The sequence below is a fragment of the Sciurus vulgaris genome, assembly GCF_902686455.1.
Source record: "Sciurus vulgaris genome assembly, chromosome: X".
Taxonomy (NCBI): Eukaryota; Metazoa; Chordata; class Mammalia; order Rodentia; family Sciuridae; genus Sciurus; species Sciurus vulgaris.
This window is the reverse complement of record NC_136471.1, coordinates 133,679,532-133,704,476: the sequence shown is the minus strand read 5'-3', so window position 1 is coordinate 133,704,476 and position 24,945 is coordinate 133,679,532. Positions and strand designations below refer to the sequence as shown.

The 24,945-nt window shown below is 54.0% G+C and overlaps 1 protein-coding gene across 5 annotated transcripts in view; it reads left to right on the top strand.

The window, feature by feature from the left end:
* Window positions 1-1,880: 1,880 nt before the first annotated feature.
* LOC306650872 (uncharacterized protein) overlaps window positions 1,881-24,945 on the top strand; it is a 380,281-nt gene continuing 357,216 nt past the window's right edge. For all 5 annotated transcript variants that reach the window (XM_079123297.1, XM_079123295.1, XM_079123296.1 and 2 more), the window contains exon 1: window positions 1,881-2,080. In XM_079123297.1, the coding sequence (XP_078979423.1) occupies window positions 1,905-2,080 (176 nt within the window). In that variant the 5' untranslated portion in view covers window positions 1,881-1,904. The remainder of the gene's footprint in view (window positions 2,081-24,945) is intronic.

The window sequence follows — 24,945 nt, the reverse complement described above, 5'->3', positions numbered from 1 at the left end:
GACAGGACGTTTTTCGTGTAGCGTCACGCTGCCTTCGATATCTAGAGATGCATTTAACCCCTGGGAGCCTTTTAGCGCGAGCCGAGAGTTGGCCGTGGCCTGCGAACCCGCTGACCTCTAATGACCCTCATCTGCCGTGCTCCGGAAGCGCTTCCGCCTCTCTGGTCTGTCCCCCGGAAACGGTTCTTTTCTCTTGCCCGCCCTCGCGCCCTCCGGGAAGGTCCCGCCTTTCCGCAGGGCCGAGTCAGGGGCGGGGTGGGGGCCGTGCCCACCGCGGCTTTTCAAGGCCTTCCTTGGTGTTTTTGAATTCCTAAGCACTTTCTGGAAAGGCTGGACGGTGACTTGGGGGCAGCTTTTTTTTTTTCCCCCCATCCTTTGTTGCCTTTAGGCTGTGTGACCTTGGACAGGATGCGCGATCTCTCTGAGCTTTCTGGGTGTCTCCTCTGCAGCAGGGGAGGAGACGAGTGGGAGTTAAAAGCTAACTTTGAAGCTCGTGCTCACAGAGGCCCTTCCGGAGCTGGGGCCGGTGTCACTACTGGCTGTGGGTCAGACTGAAGAAGCTGCTCTGGTGCCTGACGCCCCGACCCAGATTTGAAGGGCCCTCCTCCTCATAATCCGGGCTGCAGGCTCCCCAGACTTTGCAGCCCAAGGTCCTGTGGTTCCCCTGCTTTAACGACCGCAGATTTTCTCTGAGCAAATTACGCAGGAGAATCTAGGAGCTGCCACAGTGCCTCTCCCTTAGGCCAACCAGAGAGCAGGCCTAGGCCTTTCCAGATGGCCTCTGCCTTGGTGCTTTGTTCTGCTTTCCCTTCCTCCCCCTTTTGGGGTGCCACCTCAGGTCCAGGACGCCTCCTGTCAACGGTGTTCCTGGAATTCAGGGATTTTGGGCTTCCTTGGTGGAAGTCTGCTAAGGCCGTTGAGCCTGAAGACCCGGATGCTTGGGCCTAGTATAACTGGATGACTCAAAATTCTTTAAAAAAAAGAAGATTTAAATTTGTTCTAATTAGTTGTACGTGACAGTGGAATGCTTTTATGCATTCTGAGAAGTCATGCAAAAAATGGAGTTGATTTCCATACAGTTTTGGAATGACTGGGCACAGTGGTCCATGCCCATAATCCCAGCGGCTCAGGAGGCTGAGGCCGGCAGAACACAAGTTCAAAGCCAGCCTCGGTAAAAAGGGAGGCGCTAAGCAGCTCAGTGAGACCCTGTTTCTAAATAAAGTACAAAATAGGACTGGGGAGGTGGCTCGGGTCAAGTCAATCTCGGGTTAGCCACCCCCTGCCCCCTGCCAAAAAAAACCATTTTGAGAATTTAGTAAAGGGAAGGCAAAGAAAATACCAAGAAATAGTCCTTCCGTGTTCTGCTGTCCTCTGATTGTGATCCTCCTGAGAATAGCCTTCTCCAGAAAGCTGATAGGAAGAGTCCTGCACCTCCAGAACAGTCTCCATTTTAACTGTGTCCCGGGTATTTGTTCAGGTTAAAGTTGCCACAGCCTGGATGTTTCCATGCCTTCCCAAATCACTGTTTACACACTCGGTGTGATGGTGTTCCAGGTGGGTCTGTGGGCTGGAGCCCTCCTGAGTGGGATCAGTGGTCCCAGAAAAGGGACTTCCCCAAAGCCCTCTTTCTACCACCCACAGGTACAGCTACACAGAGAGGCGGGGGTCCACCCCGGGGAGCAGACCCCACCCCGGACTTGGCCTTCTGAACTGTGGGAACTCACGTCCGTGTTGAACCACAGAGTCTCTGGTCCTCTTGGAGAGCAACCCGAGTGGGCTAAGATCGTGGTCTAGTTTAAAGTGGTCTGGGGCCCGGAAAGACTGAGGGCAGCCTATTTTTTGCAGAAACAGAACCTGGGTCGGCGTTGGCAGAGTGGCGGGCACATCCGCTCTGCGCAGCCGGGATGGACAGCCCGACCTGGGCACGCTTCACCTCAGGGGAGCCGCTTCCTGCCATACCTGCCGGCCAGGGTGTGACCCCACCAAGTGTAAGTCTCGCTGGAGCTCTGCAATCTGACTCTTCACGTGTTAGGCACGTTTCTTTTGCTGTCTGCTCCATCCACACTCCCGTTTCCAGGTGGTGAGTTAGAGGTCCAGCTCCCTCACGTAAGGAAGAGTTCCATTCTCCTTTCTGTACCGTGCAGGTGCCTAGTTTGGGATCAGTCAATACCTGTTTTGAATGCTGGATTTAAAATGTGGTCTGAGAAGATCGTGACGTCTTCGCCCTTTAAAACCCTTTCTTAAGTCGTGTGTTGGCTTATTTTTGCTTTTCTGCTTCCCCCTACTAATTTCATCTTGAACTGTTGTATGTAGCCACTTATCATCTAATTATTGAGCGTGTGCCATGTGGGAAGTTGGTGCTTTGCACAGGGCAGACAGCTGACAGGAGTTCACCTCTATCTTCAAGGACGCAGGGCCAGGGGCCTGGCAGCCTCTCTTGTGTCCTTGGAGCGGCGATCTTGTGCTCCTGCACAGCCACGCCTGGCTGCCCAGCCAGGTACCACACTGAGCTAGATGGCAGGAGACCCTGGGCTCTGGGGGGCCTCTGTCACTGTTCCCAGCACGTAAACAAAGTGCTCAAGACCCCCTCACGAGACCTCATCCTGTGTGGCAGATGTCCCCCATCCTCACGTAGTCTCTCCACACCTCGGCTGCTCTCAGACACTGTCAGAAACTATTAAACGAAGAACCCCAAAAGGAAACGCGTGGTGAGTTCTAAGTTGCTTGTCGTGCGGCGTCTCGTGATAATGGTCAGCAGGGGAGTGGTCCCTAGGTCCAGGGTGTCCGCTTGGTGTCCCCTCCCTTCCCTTGAGCTGCCTGGTTGCCATCTGGGGTCTCAGTTCTGCTGCTGTGCTGTGGTCCTCAGGTAACGGCTCTTCCGCTTGGTAATGGCCCCAGAGCAGAAGAGTAGCCATGCCAAGGAGGCACTGGGGAGGTAGCCCAGGGAGCGGCAGATTCGCCCCGACTGTGTGGCCATGTGCAGGACACAGAGGAAGAGTCGAGCTGTACCCTGGGTCCAGTCCTGTCTGTGGCCTCAAGTATCCACTGAGGTTCTTGGGACACGTCACTGTGGAAAAGGTGGCTCCTGTGCTTCCGTCAGGGGTCAGGGAGGCGTGCCCGCACTTCCATCCCAAGGACAGAGTTCCTGAGGCCAGTTCCCGTCTGCTTTCCTCCCAGTGTTGCTCCATTTTCACGCCTGCAGATGCGTCAGTGCGTCTGTGGGGCGTGGGGTCATCGCCTCTGTGCCCGCCCTCCTTGCTTCTGCTTGCTGACCCTTGGCCCACGTCATCGCCTCTTAAAATCTGGCACGCTGATGCCGACGGAGTGTCCAGACGGTCAGCTGCTGCTTTCATTTGGGGGCACGCTCCTGGTGCGCCCAGCCTGGGCGTGTGTGTAGTCTCTGTGCCTGGGGGAGGCAGGGGCCAGCATTGGCCCCGGGGGTTCTGAGAAAGGGACTTTGCCCCGGGGTAGGGGTGGGGTTCCCCCTCTGAAGCCACAGGGAGAGAGGCCGAAGCCCTTCCCACACGTCACTGTTTCTGAGGACGGAGGGTCACGTGGCGGAAGGAAGCGGGCTTGACACTGCAGGGCTGGGAGGGAATTGGAGCGGAGAGGGCCCAGGGGAGGAGCGGGCTTCCACTTGTGAACCTGTCACACACCCGCCATACCTGGATCTGAAGAGCGGACGGGCAAAGACCACCCCCTCCCGCTCTTGTGTGGCATTGAAATTTCCTCCTTCTTTATCCAAACGAATTGAAATCAACATACTTAGCGACACATGCATTTCAGTGTTTATAGGGCCACAGTTCTCTGCGGCTCAGTCGTGGGAGCAGCCTGGATGTCCATCAGCAGACGGGTGGGTAAGGAAGAGGTGGCGCGCATGCACGCGGAGCTTTACTCAGCCGTAAGGAAGAGTGACCCGGTGACGTTCGCTGTACATGGGGATCTGGATGGCGTCCTGCTAGGTGGAACCAACCTGGCTCTCTCTCATGCAGAAGCTTGGGAGAAAAAGGGAGTCAAAGATGAGGGGTTCTCGTGGAAGTAGAAGTGGAGTGGAGGCCGAGGATGAGCGGAGAGAGGAGGCAGGAAAGGGGAGGGACTGGGGAGCAGACAGACACAGTGGTGCCACACGCCCGAGTGAGCGCGTCCTGAGGAACTCCCTCTCCACGTATCTCATAATATACCACTTAAGAGTCTATCCGGAAGGTTCTCTGATCTGCGGATGCTAATTCACAATAAGGGGGGCTAGGGAGGAATAGAGGTACTTTAGATTAGGTAGAGGGAGTGAAGGGAGGGAAGGGTGTGGGGCAGGAAGGACAGTAGAGTGAACAGACATGGTGACTCATGTGCATGTGTGACTGCATGACCATGTGATCCTGCAACATGGACAGTCAGAAAAATGAGAGACGACCCTCCATTTATGTCTGATCTGTCAAAATGCAGCCATGCCTTCTGCTGTCAGGTGAGACTCATCAGAACAGATAAAAATAAAATTAAATAAAAAATTTTTAATAAAATAAAAAATTAAAAAAATATATATATCTGTGTGTAAATCAGCAGAAGGAAGACCAGAAAATCTGTGTGTAAATCAGCAGAAGGAAGACCAGAAAAGTAGAGGAAAGAGAATGGGGGAGGGGTGTGGAGAGAAAGGGGAGTACTTGCCAGTGAGTTAGAGCACTTTGTGCATCTGTCAATAATGTCACGGTGAACCCCACTATTAGGTAAAATTACAATGCACTTTAAAAAATTCCTTAATTATAGTGTTTGCAACGGATGCTTTAAGTAAGTAGAAAACAGAACAGTGTTTTAGTCAGCTTTTTTGGCGCTCTGACCAGAAGACCTGACAAAAACAGTTTTAGAGGAGGGAATAGTTTATTTAGCATTCACGGTTTCAGTGCGCTGGATCCACAGATGGCCGGCTCCAGGGCTCTGGCCCAAGGAGAGGCAGGACATCATGGCGGAAGGGCCTGGAGGAGGAGAGCAGCTCAGGAAGTGACACCAGGAAACAGAGAGAGCTCTGCTCACCAGGGACCAAATACGAATCCCAAAGGCAGGTGCTCAATGACCCAGCTCCTCCAATCACATATAGAAGAGGAAAAGTTTATTCTGGCTCATGGTTTCAGAGGTTCAGTCCATGGTGGGCCAACTCCATGGCTCTGGCCCAAGGTGAGGCAGAACATCATGGCGGAAGGGCCTGGAGGAGGAAAGCAGCTCAGGACGTGGCACCAGGAAGCAGAGAGAGCTCTGCTCACCAGGGACAAGATATAAACCCCAAAGGCAGGTGCCCAGTGACCCAGCTCCTCCTGCCACACCCACCTGCCCACAGTCACCACCCAGTTAATCTGTAGGGGGGATCACTACACTGATGAGGGTAAAGTCGTCAAAACCCAATTGTTTCATCTCTGAACTTTCTTGCTTTGTCTTATACGCGCTTTTGGGTCACACCATGTAACCAAACTATAACAAGCAGGTAAACTTCCAAAGGTGCGTACCTCAAACAATATGTTACATAGACAGAGGGTTCAGATCCCTGGTGGCCAGGTGGTGGGGTGAAGACCTAAAGGTGTTGCAGACCCCTGTGTATTTCCTAAAATCTCAGCGCATCCGTCTTCCACGCCTGTAGGTGTGGTTGCAGATAGCGTTTCTCTGGCCCTGACTGCTCTCGTCCACATACGCCCACACGCATAGTCCCTGCTAGCCTTCAAGGACTTTCTTTTTCACAGTAGAGATTGTTGGAGAAACGATATCAGTGTCAAGTGATGTTGTGAGGTGAAGAACAGATGGACTGCCTCAGGGCCATATGCTTCGTTAAATTTGCCCACATAGATTTATTCGGTGTACTGGATCAAATCGTTACCTGAGCTCATATCAAAAGAAACATCCTAAAAGCCAAAACATTCAGTGATTCAACTGCCTCATTTCAAAGAGAGAAAGGGACCTTGGTGTCCCCGGGAGATACTCTCAGTCCCCAAAGTCCAATACCTGGTTGAGTCATTGCGGTTGACCCTGATTCACACGCAGAGATCAACCAGCCGCAGACAGAAAATACTTTGTAAAAATTTGAGTCATGTTAAGCATGTACGCACTTCCTTTCTTGTCTTTGTTTCCTGAATGATGCAGTAGAATTTGCATCATTTGCACAGCATTTCCGTTGTATTGTGATGTAAGTCCAGCGATCATTGACATTCGTAGGTGGTGTCCATGTGGAAGTGTCTTGCCATTTTATATACGGGACTTGAGCTTCCACTCATTTTGGTAGCCTTGGGTGTCCCAGAGGTCTGGGTACTAGATCCTAAGATGACAGCGTGCAAAAGGCCTGGTTTTCCCGAATATCCATCCCCGTTGATTGGAATCTACCGTTGATGATCGCTGTATTTATTGCCTCCCTTCTGCACGCCAGCCCTTGATGCATTTTCTCAGTGATGAGAGGCCACAGACGCACAGCAGGCCTTCCAAGCTCCGCCCCACCCGTTCCAAAGTCTGCACAGGGGCCTGCTTTCCTTACATCCTCCCCAGAGGGAGCGAGTGAAGCGGGGGCTCTTCCTGCATGTCGCGCAGTACCACTGGCTACCCCGCATCTCACGCTGCCTTCAGCTCTCTCTCTGCCTTTATACTTGGTGTTCATATTTGCATATTTATGATTTTACTCAATAGTGGTAAGAGTTCTTAAGAGACGTGATGTGTGAACTTGTGTATATGCAGCTCGTAGAGAATTTGTCTAGGTCTTGGAAAAATTAAATAAAAGCAGGCCTACCAATTAATGAAAGCTAGCTTTCCCCACTGATCACCAACTCTTTCTGATGATCCCTGTCCTGGAAGCTGGGTCATAAAGCAGGTTATTGGACACAATTTATACTAGCACAGTGTTATAAGAGGCGATGTGGTAATTGACCAAGGTCCTGAGTTGAAATGAATCACAAGGACGTGATTCCTACTTCTTGGCTCAGAGTCCATTTGGAGCAGGGTCAGTGTGTTAAAGTGAGCAAGAAACATTAGTAAGTGTGTCTTACGGTCAGGATTCTTCAACCTGCACGTTTCAGATGTCTAACTCGCATAGCAGAAGAAAAGATGTGGGTTCCGTTCAGTGAGAAGTTGGGAAGTTAGGGCTACCTATGGATGTGGCGGATCCAGGCCCTCAGCGAGTGCTGTGAGCTTTGGTCACATCTGTTTCTCTCCTCTTTCTTTTATTCTGGAGGCGGGACATCCCCGAGAGGCTGGGAGCCTTCCTGCATCTTCTCAGCTCATTAGTGGAAAAGTCCTCTTGTCACTGTTTCTCCCTCCAAAAGGTAGAAAGAGACTCTGGCTAGCTTTGTGTTGCTGTAACAAAATACCCAAGGTGATCAGTTGAAAAAGAGTCATTTATTCTGGCTCCTGGAGTTAGAGGTCAGTTCTCGCTTGGTTGGCCCCAGTGCTTCCGGGCACATCCTGCAGGAGCATGTGGTAGGGCAGGCTGCTCACCTCAGGTGCTCAGGAAGCGGGGAAGGAAGAGTAAGGGCTGCAGCTCCCACATCTCCTCCCACATCTCCTCCGGGGCCTGCCCATGTGGTCGGACGAGTCCAGCCTGGCCCTGCCTCTCAGAGGCTGCACCACCTCCACAGCACTGGGGCTGTGTACCTGGGCCAGCTCACGGGCCTCCGGGCACTCACGTAAAGCACTGTCCTCTGCTGGTGTTAGCAGGTGACGCCCTTGGACCCTCAGTGTGAGCAGCTGGTCTGTCCAGGGGTGACGGAGCCCGGGTGGGAAGCCTGCAGGCCGTTCAGACAGCGGGGGATTGCATACTGCTTGAACATCGGTCGCACGTTAGGTGAGTTCTGGTGGTCAGTCCGTGCTCCTTGGCATGAACATTGCCCAGCGTGGAATCGGTGTTTGTGCTTGGGGCTTTGTGGCATTTTAGGGGCCATGCTGGATGAGGGGAGGTGCGAGGCGCGTTCACCCGGTCTGCGTGCGAAGGCACACGTTCCCGGTGCGCGTTCCCTGCGGGAAGCCGCCGTGCTTAGAATCCTCAGGGCGGATCTCATCCTGCTGATAGATCCTAGGACATAGCTACCTCGGGGGTGTGTGTGCTTGACAGCAGGACGGGAGGCCGGCGTGATCGTGCTCTTCCACCAGAAAGCACACCCTGGAGGGGAGGCCCCCAGATTCTCTCCTCGTCTCTTTCCTCAGAGCCTCCATCCGAAGGGGTTTGAAGAAAGCACGCAGTCAGCGTTTGATGGACGTCCACGCAGGTTATCTCAGGATTTTTTTTTTTTTTTTAACCGAAAGTGAATATATTGCTAACAGAAACTTCCAGGAGCGCTCCTTGACTCTTAATCGACAGCACAAACACACCGTCGTAGCCTGAGCTGTGTAGACACGTTGCCTGTTGGACAAACGTCAGAAAGAACACGCGGTCGGGGTTAAAATAATGAAAACATAGACTTCGCCCTCCGCGGATGAAGGTTGGCAAGGTCAGAGTCGCTGCAGCAGCGTTCATTACGGGAGACGCCCGTCTCCACGTAGTCCTGCCTCCTGTCAGCTCTGCATGTCTGGGTTCCCACACCGAAGCCAGCCAGAGCCACTGAGGTGGTTATTTTAAGCACCAACCTTTCCTTCCAGTATTTTTTTTTTCTCTCTTCTCACCTTGACAATGTGTGCTCGCTGGCGTTCTTGGCCTGCTTTACAAGTGCCCTGTTAAGAAGCAAACTTAGAGGAGCCACATAGAAAACTCACTTCGCACTTAGCAACTCCAGAAGCCAAAGGCACCCAGTGTACTGGAAGTTCAAGGTTCTTCAAAAAGCTTTTTGCAGGTAAAAGGATGGAGCTGGAGACTTAGCATGCTGAGTGAAATAAGCCAAACCCCAAAAAACTAAAGGCCGAATGTTTTCTCTGAAATGCAGATGCTAATTCACAATAAGGGGGGGTGGATAGGGAAGAATAGAGGTGCTTCAGATGAGGTAGAGGGAGTGAAGGGAGGGAAGGGTGTGGGGCAGGAAGGACAGTGGAGTGAGCAGACATGGTGACTCATGTGCATGTGTGACTGCATGACCATGTGATCCTGCAACATGGACAGTCAGAAAAATGAGAGACGGCCCTGCATTTATGTCTGATCTGTCAAAATGCAGCCATGCCTTCTGCTGTCAGGTGCAACTCATGAGAACAAAAAAAAAAAATTAAAGAAAATGAAAGCTCTTGGTCTTCTTGAAATTTAGTATTTCTGTGTTCACACATATACACTCCAGATAGTTTTATCATAGAGAAAGTCAGATTCTGTAGGGTATGAAAGTTTTCACAGGCGAACTCTCGAACGGGAACCCGGCTTGGTCTCCCCATCCTTTGAACACAGGCAGGCAGACGTTCATGTTGCTAATGTTAGAAAAGAAGCTACAGTGGCATTTTTCTTAATCGTCGAGAGCAATACTTTCCAACGTCACAGAGGAGCACAAAGGCTCAGTGGCCTCCGATTTTAACAGCCAGACCAGCTGTATTTTCCTTAGCCATTGCCTTGATCATGCCATCACCGGTCACTTCTGTAGATTGCACCCTTGCCCAGCTTTGGCTCATGTCTGTTTTTTTTTTTTTCTTTGCATTCTGTACTAGAATGACAAATCATCGCCGTCTGCAGTGTCAAAACTCTATGTATGTAGTTTGATTTGCTTCGTATTTTATGCCGTTGAAAGAAATGAAGCGTCCCCTTTGTGTTGGTGCGGATGTCACACGTTCCTGGCGTTGACTGTGTGCTGCTCCTAACCACCTGTTCTCGTCAGCCTTTCCCCTGCTGTGGCTGAAAGATCTGACCAGAACAATTCTAGGGGGAAAAGTGCATCTGAGGGCTCATGGTTTCAAAGGTCCAGTCCACAGACAGCTGGCTCCATTCCTCGGGACGCAAGGTGAGGCTGAGCGTCATGGCGGAAGAGCATGGCGGAGGGAAGCAGGTCCCAAGGTGGTCAGGAAGGAGGGAGGGACTCCACTGGCCGGATGCAGACAGAGACCCCAGAGGCACACCCCCGAGGCCCACCTCCTCCAGCCACACCCCACCCTCCTGCGCCACCACTCAGTCGGGTGAATTCACCGGCTGGGTCACAACCCAGTCACCTCCCCTCTGAACCTTCTTGCATCGTCTCACACGTGAGCTTTCGGGGGACACCTCACATGCACACCGTGACACCCCCTTACAGACGGGTGCACTTAATCTTCCTGAGAACCCTTGAGGGAAATGTCTGGCCGGCGCCCTCCGTCAAGGGTGGCTACCGGAGCCGCACAGAGACCAGGCGTGTCGTCATGGCCACAGAGCAGTTCTCCCCACGACCCCGCCCCTGTCTCCCAGCCCCCGTGCATGTGCGAAGGTCTGGAAGAGGATGTGCCGAGACAGGGAACCCGAGCAGCTGGGAGCAGCGTCCAGAGCCTTCTCCTTGCCTCTGGGGTCTGCCTCCCTCCACCTGCATGGGTGTTTGCATTGCCGCTTGATCTCTCCCTAAGGGAAGAAAAATGAGGTTGTAAATGATTGGCATTTTCCCGTTCCTGTTCACGTGGCGTTGACGCTGGTTTAAAGACAAGTCTCAGAGCGTGGAACTAGGACGTGGGGTCACCCAGGGAGCACAGTCCCTGCCGTGCAGCCCAACAGGGAAGGGCATTTCCTTCTCACCAGACAACGTGCAGAGGGAGCCGGCGGGCTTCAGTCACCTCTTGATCCAGCACCCTGAACCTGCCGAGTGAGGAAGGATGGAGAGGAAAAGGAGCTCGAGGGTTTCCTGGGGACCCCCGTGTGTGAGTCGGAAAGGGTAGACGAGGCTTTCTTGGTCACGTTGTTTCCTTGAAGTTCGGGGTGACGTGTTTCAGAATTGCTTGCAAGCAGAGTGGTTCAGATTTTCAGATCTGAAAAAATTTGGGAATGTTTGCCTCTTCCTAATGAGATACGGAATCCTTAGATACAGGTGGGTGCCCTGGTCTGTTGCACACTTTCCTTGTGGTACGTTTTGGAGCTCGATTGACACACACGGTGAGCACCACGTTCTGAGAAGGAAAGATAACAGTCACGCGCAGCCGCTGATGGGCACGCAGCCTGGCCAGCCTCTGCTGTCATGTCATGTGCTTCCCCTGGGGTTCTCAGTAAATATCCCAGGCGGGTAAGAAACCGGCCTGGAGAGCAGGCAGTGCTCTCCGCAGGTGGTCTGGGCAGCAGGGGTGCGGAGCCCAGAAGGACTTGCCGGCTCCAGGCAGAGCTCAGAGCCTGCCCTCTGATCCGCTGCAGTAGCGAAAAGTGAACAGCCTGCTTCCATGACGTGCTCTGTGGGGAAGCTGTTACCTGTGCCTTCCCTCTCGTCACCCACTGATCGTTCTCAAAGAATCGAGAAAACCTCCGCTCCCTGATATTTTCCCCCAAGCAACTGGGTCATGATAGTTGCAGGGAAGGGCAGCGGGGCCTCAGAAGTGTTTGCCCTTGTTAATGAGTGACACGGAGAGGAGTGGTAATGTGTCCTTCAAGGTGACGTGCATGAGCCCTCCAAAACTGACCCACAGGCGTCTGAGAAAATCGGTTACGCGGGTCTTCAAGATGTTCGTTGAGCTCAGTGACCGTTTCCAGTCTGCCCCCTGCTGGCTGAAGAGAATCGGCCCTGGCAGGTCACCCACGGGGAGCCGGGGTCCCCAGGCTGGGAAGAGCCCAGGAGTCTCAGCGTCAGGTGGGCCTACTCCTTCGGGAAAGCAGGACCCCCGGGCTTCTTTACCACCCGCCAATCGTCTCCTCGGAGAAGGCGTGGGGGGGGCGGCTTCCAGATCATTTTATGCCTGCTTCATCCGGGTGCTTTGTCTCCGTGGTTCCTGATCAGAGTCTCTGTACAAAATGAAGCGTGGAGGCGTCAGACCAAAGCACACGGGCTCAGCGCTGGTGGTCTTCTCCCTCTTCCCTCACGTCTGTTACCTTGACCCTGCGGAGTACTGACTGATTTCTAGGGTAGAGGCGTCTGGTTCTGCCGTAGGCAGCTACCTAGACCGTTTGTAATGTCAACTTTTATTGGCTGCGTTCACTGAATCACCTGATGGTAGTTACTCCACTCAGTCCACTTTGTGGACCCATCTTCTTAAAAATTTTTTTAGGTGAAGAAAATCAAATTAAAAATGAGAATGAACGTCATTAATGCTCACTGACGGGCGTCAGGGTCACGCAGTAACGAGCCTAAGTACCTGGGAGTTAGCGCTCCAGGTTAGAGTTCTTGCAGCTGGAATCTGCAGGTCGAGAACATAGGTGCTTGTATGTGTCATACGTCAGGATACACTCCACTGTCGTGTGTCTAAAAAGAACGAGTGAAAAATAAAATGTAGACGGAGCCTTATGAAAAAAGAATGTTTAAAAGAACATAGGTCCTCCAACTCTACCTGTGCACGCGCATATATACTCAAAGGGGGGCATTTACTTTATGAAAACAAGTGTAAGTTCTTTGTGTTCCTGTTGGAGTTTAAGGCGGGGGGCTTGGTTTTTTTTTTTTAAGAAGCAAAATATTTCCCCTCAATTCCAAAGAAACATGTTCATCAGAGAAAATTTAAAAGATAAATACGATGTTGATTACCCATGAAAGCTGCACACGTATCTCCATGCATACGGGTAAGCATATTTTTAAATTTACTTTGTAGAAATTCCTTCCCCTCGTTTTACCCTGAAGCAGTCCATAAGAAGTTGCCAATATAAGATGTAATCTAACCAGAGAAACACCAATAATTTGAGTGACTGTATGTTCAGTGATGTCGTAGTATTAATTCTGTGCAGCGCATTTTGCTTTTAGGCACCTTGTCTATAACCCAGATTTACGGGTACCATCCTAGGCGATGGTCATGAATATGAGAAGGGTCCGGTTTTTACATCAGATGTCCTCGTTTGAGGATTTCAATGTTGTCTCACTACCCAAAGGATTTCTTACCTCCTGCTAACAACCAGCGATGCTGGAATTGGTGTCTCCGTAAGTTACAGCTTCCCAGGAACCTTCGTGCTAGAAATGTCAGTTGTCTGAATGGCAAGGTGGTCTGGGAAGGCCTGTATCTTCCAACACGCCTGTCAGAACTTGCAGCAAGCGATTTTGCAGCAGAGCTAAGAATTCTCTCCGTGGTCCCTGAAGGCGTGTGTTCCATTGTGTTTACTGGGCACTAGTCGAGAGCGCTGTGCACGCTGGCATTGCCTTACACTGGGTATCGGTGGTGCTGAGTGTGTCCCAGAGAAGCGTATGTCACGGCGATGAACGACCCCACGGGATGCCGTCCATGGAGGGGATAAGTAACAACAGCCCTGCAGTTGAGGCGTGTGAGTCTCAGGTGGAAGGCGGAACAGGGCCACGTGTGGTCCCACCCAGCCCAGGCCCTGGGGTCAGGTCCCACGGTGGGGGAAGAACTGACCAGGTCCCTTAACTGGGACTCTGTCACAGTCCCAGAAAAAGTGGAGGCTCTTTGGGAATTGCCTCCGTGGGTTTAGACATATTTTGTAGACTGTCCTACAGAGAGGAGAGTGGTGGACATTCGATGTCACGCGGGTCTTTCTCTCTAGACGAGGGTGAACCGTGCAAGGTCAGCGACCTGTTCCTATCCCCAGGGTTTTGCCTAGAGGCAGGCATGCAGTAGATGCTCAATAAGTGCTTATGGTTGTCTGTCTGTAGGATCTCTGAAAAACGATGCATGCACACATCACTGGGGATTTGTGGTTCTGCCCCAAATCCAGGTAGTTCTGGGTGCCAAGACCAGGTTCTCCATGCAGCTTGCGAATTGGTTATGTTGGCCCCAGACCCTCCGCAGTCAGAGGCCCATCTGAGTCAGAGGGCTGATTGTGGCTGCATGTGCAAAGGCACTGCTTGGGCAAAAGCCATCCACAGTTCGATCTCAGAACGCAGATACGATTATTTAAATCAGTTTGCTGTGTGTGTGTGTGTGTGTGTGTGTGTGCCTTTTTAGTTCATTTTAAAATACTCAGTTACCACGCCTATTGATGGTTGTCCATGTGTACACACAGTTGGACCACAGGTTTCATTGACCTGTCTTAAAGATAGGTCAGCCTCTGTTTTCCCTAGCTCATGCAGACTGCTGGTTTAAATTCAGGCCCTCCCTCCTTTGGCTGTGTGCCTTAGGAAATTTACCTAACCTCTCTGTGCCTCAGTTTCTTAATCTATATGTTGTGGGTAATGATTCCAGTCAGATCATAGAAAGTTCATAAGGCTGAACAAGTTAACATATCTAACAAGCTTGGGATGCTATTTGTTTTAATTATCGCGTTGTTATCCTAAGCCATAGCAAGCTATTTATTAATATTCTATTATACTACTATTAATGCAATATTAATTAATATTTAATATTATAATAAAAACAGAGCAGGCTCATATCTTGTTTACTGTTTAGCATGAAGCTCTTTGATTATTTTTAGTATATCAGACACATTGACAAAGACCAACTACTAAAGGGAGAGTGAAATGAAAGGGCGAAGGGGGAGAGGCGGTAACTGACCAGTCCTTTCCCTGAGAGAGAGGTCCTCAAGAACTCCAGTTCCTCAGAAGCGAATGCATTTTAGAATTCCGGTTCCCTTTTCCTGCAGTTTCTAGATCTGGCCTTATTAAAATATTCATATCTTGGAGCTAATGTGGCATAACTGATTTCATTTGCACAACCAGGATGACACAAAGAGCGAGTGCTCTGTCATCACTTTCTCTTGTCACACTTCTGTGTTGGGCACCCTGACGGAGGGATGGATGAGCCAGGCAGCTCTCATGACTCCATAGAAGTTTCCAAATGAACTCTTGGGAAATGAGGACGTGATGCAGTTGGGGACAGAGTGTTTCCTGAGAATTGATTTTTCTTAGTGTTTCCTAGAGTTGGACCCCTGCTCTTGGTGGGCGTGTCTGAAGTGGGCGGCTGGTTTTGGACCTGGTGGCTTTGCCCGGGGTGCAGCCTGGTACCTGTGAGGGGGCGCAGAGCGGAGGTAGAGTGGGTGGTCCTGGGCCAGCCTGCCAGGGACTGCGTGAGGTGACCACGGCTGCCTCTGGGGGGTGTCTGCCTCATGCATTGCCTTATTTGAACTCTGTTCCCGTTTGGTTGATTCGAGAGGGCCTGGGAGCAAGGTAAAGATTAGTTCAAAGGGATTCCTGATAATTAAGCTTGTGTATTAAAAGGGCTGTGTATCCTGCACAGAAAGTGTCTTAGTGCATTTGGGCTGTTATCAGAAAATGCTGTGACCTGGGTGGTTTGTAGACCATAGAAATGTCTCATAGTACTGGGGGCTGGAAGTTCAAGGTCCAGGCGGGGCAGACTCCGGGCTGCTGAGGCTGCTTCCTGCTCACAGATGGCGCTGCTCCTGGTCCTCACAGGTGGAAGGGCAGGGGGCTCTCTGGTCTCTGTAGAAGGACCCTGGTCCCCTTCCTGGGCTGCACCCATGAGCTCAGCCCCTCCCAGAGCCCCACCTCCCACACCAGCACCTGGTGAGGACTCAGCACAGGAACTTGGGACACACACTCAGGTCCCTGCCCTGCTCAGAGGGCTGCTGCATCCCTGTGTGAGTCTCCTGGGCTGCTGTGACCAGACCCCCAGCCCAGGGCTGATGGACCCCAGACCTGACTGCTCTCAGCTCCGCGGGCTGCAGCCCAGGTCCAGGCAGGGCAGACTCGGGGCTGCTGAGGCTGCTTCCTGCTCACAGATGGTGCTGCTCCTGGGCCTCACAGGTGGAAGGGCAGGGGGCTCTCTGGTCTCTGTAGAAGGACCCTGGTCCCCTTCCTGGGCTGCACCCGTGAGCTCAGCCCCTCCCAGAGCCCCACCTCCCACACCAGCACCTGGTGAAGACTCAGCACAGGAACCTGGGGACACACACTCAGGTCCCTGCCCTGCTCAGAGGGCTGGTGCATCCTGTGTGAGTCTCCTGGGCTGCTGTGACCAGACCCCCAGCCCGGGGCTGATGGACCCCAGACCTGACCACTCTCAGCTCCGCAGGCTGCAGCCCAGGTCCAGGCGGGGCAGACTCGGGGCTGCTGAGGCTGCTTCCTGCTCACAGATGGCGCTGCTCCTGGGCCTCACAGGTGGAAGGGCAGGGGGCTCTCTGGTCTCTGTAGAAGGACCCTCGTCCCCTTTATGAGATTCCATTCTCATGACCCAGTGAGCTCCAAAGGCCATCCTCCTTTGGGGCCAACACTTGAACATACGTGCTTTGGGGAGACGTCTGGACTGTGGAGTGGGCTTCTCATTGTGGTTGTGGTAGTACTGATGATGGTAGGGAGGGAGAGCAGGTGGAGGAGGAGCAGGGGCAGGGCTGAGAGGTGGTGGTAATGGTGTTTGTTGCGCACGTCACCGAGACCGTCTGCGTAGATTTCTTGAAATCCAGTGAGGCGAGTATTAATATTATTCCAGTCTTGGATACGATGTTTTGAGAGTTTCCGTCTGGTGAGTCAGTGAGTGCTGGAGGCCACGTTCAACCCACACAGCAGGGGGGCCGGACCTGGTCTTACCTGCCGCCCTTTAGGCTCAGAGAGCGATGACTCTGTCGTCCTTTGTCTGACTTCACAGGATGCAGGGAGTCTTCCTAACAACAGTTTCCCTGTGTATAAAAAACTGATCGTAACAGCCGACTCAGCTTCATTATTGGGTTGATGTGAGAATAAGAAAGACCAAGGGCGATATCGTTGATCAAATACCGTGAACAAATGACGGTCGTTATTGGCATTCAGTGTCTTGTGCTCGATACGATGGTGGCGCTGGTCGGTTTCTGAGTGACCGGCTGATAAGGCAGAAAGGTCACTGGCTCACGGTTGTAGGGTTTCAGTCCCGGGTCTCTCTGTCCGTTGCTCTGGGTCTGGGGCAGCAGCTGGTGGGACAGACCTCCTCAGTTCACGGTGGCCAGGAAGCAAGGACAGAATGTAGGGGCTGGCATCCCACCGTCTCGTTCAGGGGCACCCCCAGGGCCCGAGACCCTCCCGCTAAGCCCGCCTGTCGAAGGCTCCCCACCACCCAAGAGCACCACGCCGAGGACCTTTAACAGGTGGACCGTGGGGGTCACTTCCCATCCAAAGTGTAGCAGCCACAGCGGGCAGGCACCTGGCAGGTGCCCTGAGTCCAGCCTCTAGAACCAGGAGCCCCAGGCCCAGCTGGACAGGGTGGTCGCTCCCCACCCTGCTGTGTGTGGGCGTCTCTTATGGGGTGTGTGCCAGAGAACTCCCCGTTCAGAGACCCCGTTCCCGTGATCTGGGGTCGCACCGGGACACACACGTGTGCGTGTGTGTCTGCAGGAGATGTGTGTGCTTTGCGTGTGGGTGCCCGCCTTCTGCCCGCATGATTTCAGCATGTTTCTGGGGGTTACCGTGCTGGAATTGGACCAGCAGCTGTTTTCTGATCCTGACGGTGGCCATAGTTTGGCTTGGCCCGTTCCAGTGGACGTCTGTCGTCAGTGTCCCGTCTGATAAGGGCACCGTCCCCCTTTCCTGTGGGGTCACAGTGCAGGTAATCAATTGTGTGGTCCCCTCGCTGGTGAAGAGAATCTGGTTCCCGTCTGAAACGGAATCCAGTACAGCGTCTGACCCGGGCTTTCAGGGACTCGGCTCGGACCCCTGTCCAACCCCATACGGCCAGGCGGACGCTCTTAGACACTTCAGAGGGTGGCTTCTGCACAGTAATGAGAACCTTCAGAACAGAAGGTTCTGGGTCCCCGTCTCGGCCGACTCAGCATTGCCACGCAGAGGTCCTCCGTCCGTCCTGCTGACGTGCTCAGACGGGGAGCTTGTTCAGGATGAGCCGATCAGAAATGATGGTCTCAGGAAACCAGGCTTGCCTTCTGGGACGAAGCAGTTCAGCTCTGCAAACCAAGACGTTGCAGTTCAGCTCTGCAAACCAAGACGATGCAGTTCAGCTCTGCAAACCAAGATGTTGCAGTTCAGCTCTGCAAACCAAGACGTTGCAGTTCAGCTCTGCAAACCAAGACGCAGCAGTTCAGCTCTGCAAACCAAGATGACGCAGTTCAGATCTGCAAACCAAAACGACGCAGTTCAGCTCTGCAAACCAAGACATTGTAGTTCAGCTCTGCAAACCAAGCGCTGACAAGGGGCCTTGCCCGCTTGTGGAGTCCAGGGTCTGCCTGGTCACCGGAAGCCCAGTTCGCAGCCTTGCAGGAGACAGGAGCGTTGGCGGGTCTTGCTCGGGACTGCTGTGGGTGGACCTCACAGATGGACTCTGATGTGCTGGAGGGTGTACGGTGAAGTCCCACGAGAGCCTTCGCGAACCCTGCGGACACTTTGCCGTTCTCAGCACGTTAGGGCTGCTGGGGGGACTCTCCTGGGCCTCCGGTGGCCCCTCCAAAACAGGGGAAGCTTGTTATTTGCAGAAAGACATCTATGTTCTTATAATTTGCTGCTTGAAAGGAGGGAGGCCCATACGTTTCCCAGGACGCTGAGGAAACAGGGCCGCTGAAGGAGACATGGAACGCCGTTCCACCTGTCCCCGATTCCTGCGGATCCTGCCGCACGCCCCTCTGCCTGCTCCCCGCAGCACACCTGTTCCTCGGTCACATCCCGGCCACGCTGTGCTGTTATGATTTGTTTGCAGTCCGTCTGTTACTAGACTAGAGAGCAGAAAACGGGTCAGACTTCTGTTTGCATTTTCTTCACTTAGCAAAGAAATGAACACACCTGGAGGTACCAGAGCCTTGGTTGAATTAATGACCGTCCAGAAGACGGGACGCTGCTTGGCTGTCCAGTGCAGTTCCCGGGGCCCCATGCCTGCTCGGTGGCCTTGGTCTTGGCCGACGGCAGAACGCTTGCGTGCTGCTCCCTGTGAGGAAGACACGCAGGCGTTCAGTGGCTGGAGAGGATCAGCCCCTCTCCGCGCCTCCCAGAAGGAGCGGCAGGGCTTACCAGGGTCTCCCTCAGGTCCATCAGCATGAGTTAATGACCGAGGACGCTGAAGCCATCTGAGTTCACGGACTTCCAGTGGGACGCCTTTGAACGGAGGTAAACGGAAGCCCACAGGTGCTCACCTTGGAGCAATGTGATCCTGAGGTCAACCCAGGATGACCTGCTGGGGAGATCTGAAGAAGTCCTGGAAAATGGTGGCTCACGATGTGAGTGAAAATCATGGAACCCATAAAGGATTTCTGTGCGTCACACACGCAGTTGTCACCTGCTCCCCACCCGGGTGAGAGCGCAACTCCCTGCGGTCAGCTGGCCGAGGGGAGCCCCCAGCCTGCCCGTCTGCCGGGCCTTCCACTCGTTTTGCTTCCCCGGGATCCATTCCTGAGCCAGGGCTTCACCTCCATGGTAAAGGGAGGTGGGCATCGCCATGCTGGATGCCGGAACAGAAAGGTGCTCCTGTTGAAATTCCCAGCAGCCGCCCCTTTCAAGCGCGCATTGCAGGGAGCGTGAGCCACCTGGCTGAGTTAGGTTGTGCCTGTCCATAAACTGCCAGATGGCCCCAGACGCCAGGGTGGCGCATTCGTCTGCAGCACTGTGGCCTGTGCACCTGCTCCCTGCTCGGATGGATCGAGTCACGCCGTCACCGGGGGAGCAGGGAAGTTTTATGACCACGCCGGCTTCTACGCCTCCACAATTTGTAATGTTTACAGACGGCTTTGGGGACTTTTCTCCAAGGATAAATCAATCCCTTTAATCTTGTTACCATCTATACATCACGGAGGTGCTGGGCGCTGGCTTTTTGCCGGTTTACAAGATGAGGGAACTCTTCCTTTTGGAGGCCAAGCTGACACGTGATAGAGGAATCGGCCTGGAGCCTCAGGTTCCAGGAGCGTGTCAGACACGCCACGCAGGCTGCAGCCCCAGCCCCAGCCCCAGCCCCGGTGTTGTTGTTATTATTTTTAACATGAATAGGGATTTGGGTCTGTGTTGCTCTCCAGGAACACAGTTTTGGAGAGGTATTTGTTAAAGTCACAGAGAGCTCACTGACACGGGTGTATTGTTCCAGAAACACCCAATTAAAAAAGCAGATCTCAAAAAATTGAAGGGTGAGGTTTGCCCTGGGAAGAGCCTGCAGAACAGCCTGATCCAGTCCCTGTTCTTGGTCCACCCTTTCCTTTCACTCTGCTTCAGGAAGGGCAGTGGATATTCAAAGCCCTCCGTCATCCCTTTTGGAGAAGATCCTGTGAACATACATACGTCACAACTTACGGAGAAATAATGCTACTTCCTGTGCCTTGGATAAAGGTGAGCGGGCTTGTGTTTTCCTAAGAAACAGGAGCGATGTTCAATCGTAACGATTCTGGACAGCAGCATCCGTTGTAACGGGAAGATATTCTATATAAGTGGCAGTGAAAGAGTAATTATCTAATGCATCCATCCCATTATTTCCAGTTCTTCTCAGCCATATTTTTAAATGTTAAAAAAAAAAAAAAAAACTCTGCCATATTTTAAAAGGAGGTGGTTCTTTTCTTGTTCTGTTTTCATTTTCAGGACAGATATTTCTGAGATGACAAAAACAAAAAAAAAAAGCAGCATACATTCTGGCTTGTGCACAAGCCATTGAATTACACGTGGCGGGAATACATTGTTTTCTTCAGTCAGGTCTGCTCTGCGTGGCCACGATAGGATCGAGTCCAGATTCGAGAACGACGAGGGGATCAGCCTGTTGGGTTCGTTTCTTAAGGTGAGCCCGGTGGACCTTCCTGCCCTTCCTGCAGCCTGGAAGTCAGAGTCCGTTTTTAAAATGGCTTGACACGGAATCCCAAGTCAGTGCCCCACTCGGAAATCCACATGTATTTCCACTGCAGAGGTGGGGCCTCTGCTGAACACGATGGCCTTTGCACTGTCTTGGGTCCAAACCCTGTAACTCGGATCCCCGTCTGTGTTCCGTAGACCTGTTTGCCCTGCTTAGTGGGAGAGTCAAAGCTCCATCAAACGCACTGCAGAGTTTGGTGACTCGCTGGGGCTCCTGGTTTGTCTGTGTGGTAATCGGACAGGAATCGACATCCCTGCCTCTTCAGATCAGAGCCTGTGCCCACCCTCCATACACGGGTGGCAGCTGCTGTCGGGGCTGGGGTTGGACTCTTGCCTCCCTAGTGTGGGCACGAAACCCACCTGCTGTCAAATCTCGTTAAGCCCAGAATCCTAAGCAGAGAAACATGTTGTAACTGTGAACACAGGCCCTTTTCTCGCCCGTGTGATATTTACGTTTAGCTGCACAGAATCTCCACCACCTGAAACTGGTAATCGCATTTTGATAAAACACAATGGATGATTTTATTTCTTTTATTTTTATTTTTATATTTTACCAGGCGTTGAATGTAGGGTGTTTGACCAATGGGTCACTTCCCCAGCCCTTTTTTTGGATTTTATTTAGAGACAGGATCTCGCTATGTTGCTTATGGCCTTGCTAAGTTGCTGAGGCTGGCCTCCAACTTGCGATCCTCCTGCCTCAGCCTCCCGTGCCACTAGGATTGCAGACTTGTGCCACCGTGCCCGGCCAAGGACTGAGGACCCTGCGTTCACTACCTTGACTTATTGACCGATTCCCTTGCAGAAATTCTGGAGCCACGCCCTTCCCCTGAGCTGACTTTATGCATCCACCAGTGTGTCCTAACTCCAGACCCCTCTGTGTGCTGCCAGGAGAGGGCGGGAGAGGCCCCGCACCTGGCCAGGTGCTCCTCAGCCCGCTGATATTCCAGGATGCAGGGACCCTCTGTGTTTTCCCAGACATTCCGTTTTAAGTGTCAGGACTGATTTCTAAGGGTGCACGGTGAGGCAGGTGGGCCACACAAGCCCAGACCGCACTTTATCCCTTCCTCTGCCCGGCAGCCTGGCTGAGAGCCGGGCAGTCCCTTGTCCCGTCTTGAGGCCACGGAAACGCCGGTGACTGACATTAAATGGCGCTCCCACCGTCCAGCTAAGCCAGGCTGTGGCGCTGGGCGTCCGCCATCCGGGCGGCTGGGAACCGGCGGCCTTGCTGCCTTCGGCCAGGCCTGGGGGTTTCACCGCCTCGGCTCCTGGTCGCGTGCTCGGAGCCAGCGCCCTCTGCCCAGCGGGCGGGCTCCTGTTCCGCTGGGGCACCGGCCGCAGGCGTGACCCCCCCCCCCGACCTTCCCCCCCCCCCGTGGACCTTCCCGCCCCCCCCCCCCGTGCACCTTCCCCCCCCCTCCGTGCACCTTCCCGCCCCCCCCTGCACCTTCCCGCCCCACTCCGTGCACCTTCCCGCCCCCCTCCGTGCACCTTCCCGACCCCCCCCCCCGTGCACCTTCCCGCCCCCCTCCGTGCACCTTCCCGACCCCCCCCCCGTGCACCTTCCCGCCCCCCCCGTGCACCTTCCCGCCCCCACTCCGTGCACCTTCCCCGCCCCCCTCCGTGCACCTTCCCGACCCCCCCCCGTGCACCTTCCCGCCCCCCCCCCGTGCACCTTCCCGCCCCCCTCCGTGCACCTTCCCGACCCCCCCCCCCGCGGACCTTCCCCCCCCCGTGGACCTTCCCTCCCCCCCCACCTTCCCGCCCCCCCCCGTGGACGTACCCGTCCCCCCCCGTGGATGTACCCGTCCCCCCCTCTGTGCACCTTCCCGCCCCCCCATGGACCTTCCCGTCCCCCCGTGGACCTTCCCCGCCCCCCCCCTCCCCGACCTTCCCGCACCCCCTGTGGACCCTCCCGCCCCCTGTGGACCTTCCTGCCCCCTGTGGACATTCCTGGCCGCCTCCCTCTGAGCTCTGCTGTCTCCGCTGCAGTGCGCCCTGCTGGCTTTGGGGGTGCATCTCTGTCCTCCCCGGGATTCTTGAAGTCGGGGTCGCGTTCCATTCCACCTCCCAGGACCTATGGCCGTGCTCAGACTCGAGGCCGGCCGAGGTCTCGGGCAGCTCAAGGCCTTCGAATCGCCTCTGCTGCCACCAGGCTCCTGCCGCCCGCCTGGGGTGCGGTGGACACTGTCGCGGCACAGCAGGTCACAGCGTGGAAGAGCGTCTTGTGCTCCGTCCTCCGCATCTCCCCAGCTGGAGCCATCTGCAGCTGGCCAGGTCTGGGTCGGTCGTGGGCACCGGTGGTCAGTGTGTCCCCAGAGCCTCTGCCCAGCTGGGTTCCTCGTTAGAAACCTGGGCCTCCCAGCGTGGCCTCCATCAGGGTCCACCTGCCCCCGCCCCCCTCACCGTGTCCCCGGACGCCGACCCTGGCTTTGCGCACCCCGGGGTGGTCATCGGGGACCATGGTGACCCTGTGCTTTTGTTGACTCACACTGCCAGGCCTTTCTGTGCGTGGCCTCCTGAGATCAGAGGGCCCAGGAGCTTGGGAGCAGAAGTCCGTCCCTCTGTCTGCCTGCCTCTCCTCCCTCCCTCCTGCAACTTCTCTCCCTCCTCCTTCTGCAACTTCTCTCCCTCCTCCTTCTGCAACTTCTCTCCCTCCTCCTCTGGAACTCCTCTCCCTCCTCCTCTGGAACCTCTCTCGCTCCTTCTGGAACTTCTCTCCCTCCTCCTCTGGAACTTCTCTCCCTCCTCCTTTGGAACTCCTCTCCCTCCTCCTCTGGAACTCCTCTCCCTCCTCCTCTGGAACCTCTCTCGCTCCTTCTGGAACTTCTCTCCCTCCTCCTTTGGAACGTCTCTCCCTCCTTCTGGAACTTCTCTCCCTCCTCTGGAACTTCTCTCCCTCCTCTTCCCCGACACCTCTGCTCCTCTTTCTACTCCTTCCGCTCTGGCTTTTCTCTTTTTAAATGTCCATCCTAGATCTTCAACTGAAGAGACACGTGATGACGGTAATGAGGAGGAGCAGAGAGAGGAGGAGGGGAGGGGGCAGGGGAGGCCCCGGTGGGCACCTGCGGGCAGAGCTGCGTACCCGAGGCCCTCCCTGTGCGAGCCCCCTCCCGCCTCCCTCGCTGCTGCCCGCCGGGTCAGCCTGTGTCCTCGCCTGGCGAGCAGCCAGCGCCGTCTTGTGCCTCTGCCTTTGCGCAGGCGGTGAGCCCCGGGAGCAAGCCCTCCTCTCTTCTGAATTTGCCTGCTAGTCCTCTGCACCAGCTTATGGCTCCTTTCCTGGGTGCACATCTCAAAATACGCCCTTGCTGGGCGGGGGAGAAATGGCTGTCTTCTCCCTCCTGTCTTTTGGGCAGAGTTGGTGGTGGGTTCATCCCTGGTGTTTATCTAAATAGGATGTGGATGCAAATCCAGCCTCTGGACCCACCAAGACTAAATGTCGTCTTGTTCTTCACGTCCTGGTAGGGTTCAGCGTCCCCTGCACGGAGGACGCTTCCAGCAGCCCACCGACTGAGGACTTGACCATGAATCAGCCCTGGGCTCCCTTTTGATTGAAAGGAGGTGACTTTCCTTAGGGCAATAAGCTCAGAGAGCTGCAGCCATCATTTTTTATTTCAAGTATTGAATTACTTATTTTTAAAAGAAGCCTTTCCACTTTTATGAGCTTTTGAAATCTCATAAATGAGTTGGTGGCTCTCACCCAAGTTTAATGTGAGATCTGGCAATATTCCTTAGGCGTTCTCCGGTAGCCCTGTGTTAGGAAGGCGATGGTCTGTAAAAAGTAAGTGTCATCCTGTGCAGCGCTGTGCAGGATCTGGCCGGAGCGGTGACAGAGCCCTGGGATCCGGTGGACAGGCAGGCCAGGCTGGCCTTCGGCCGCTGCAGCTGGTGTCCTGGCTTGGTCTTCAGTCGGAGCTGTGACTTGGTCCCGTCTCTTAAATGTACCTTCCTTCATTTGTAAAACCTGATCTCATTTCACAGTCTTATGAGATCACTGGACGCCGCTCTATGAGTAGAAAGTAGTGTAAAACAGAGGGCTGCCCAGTGCCGCGGCCACGCCCGTGATCCCAGCGGCGGCGGCTGAGGCCGGAGGATCTCAAGTTCAAAGCCAGCCGCAGCAACTTAGCAAGGCCCTCAGCACCTTGGCCAGGCCTTAAGCTCTAAATAAAATTCCCAGAGAAGGGCTGGGGATGTGACTGAGGGGTTAAGCACCCCCGGGTTCCATGCCTGGTACCAATAAAAAAACAAACGAGCAAAAGACGTAAAACGTTTAGCCATCTAATATGTCTCACCGCGCTGCACACGT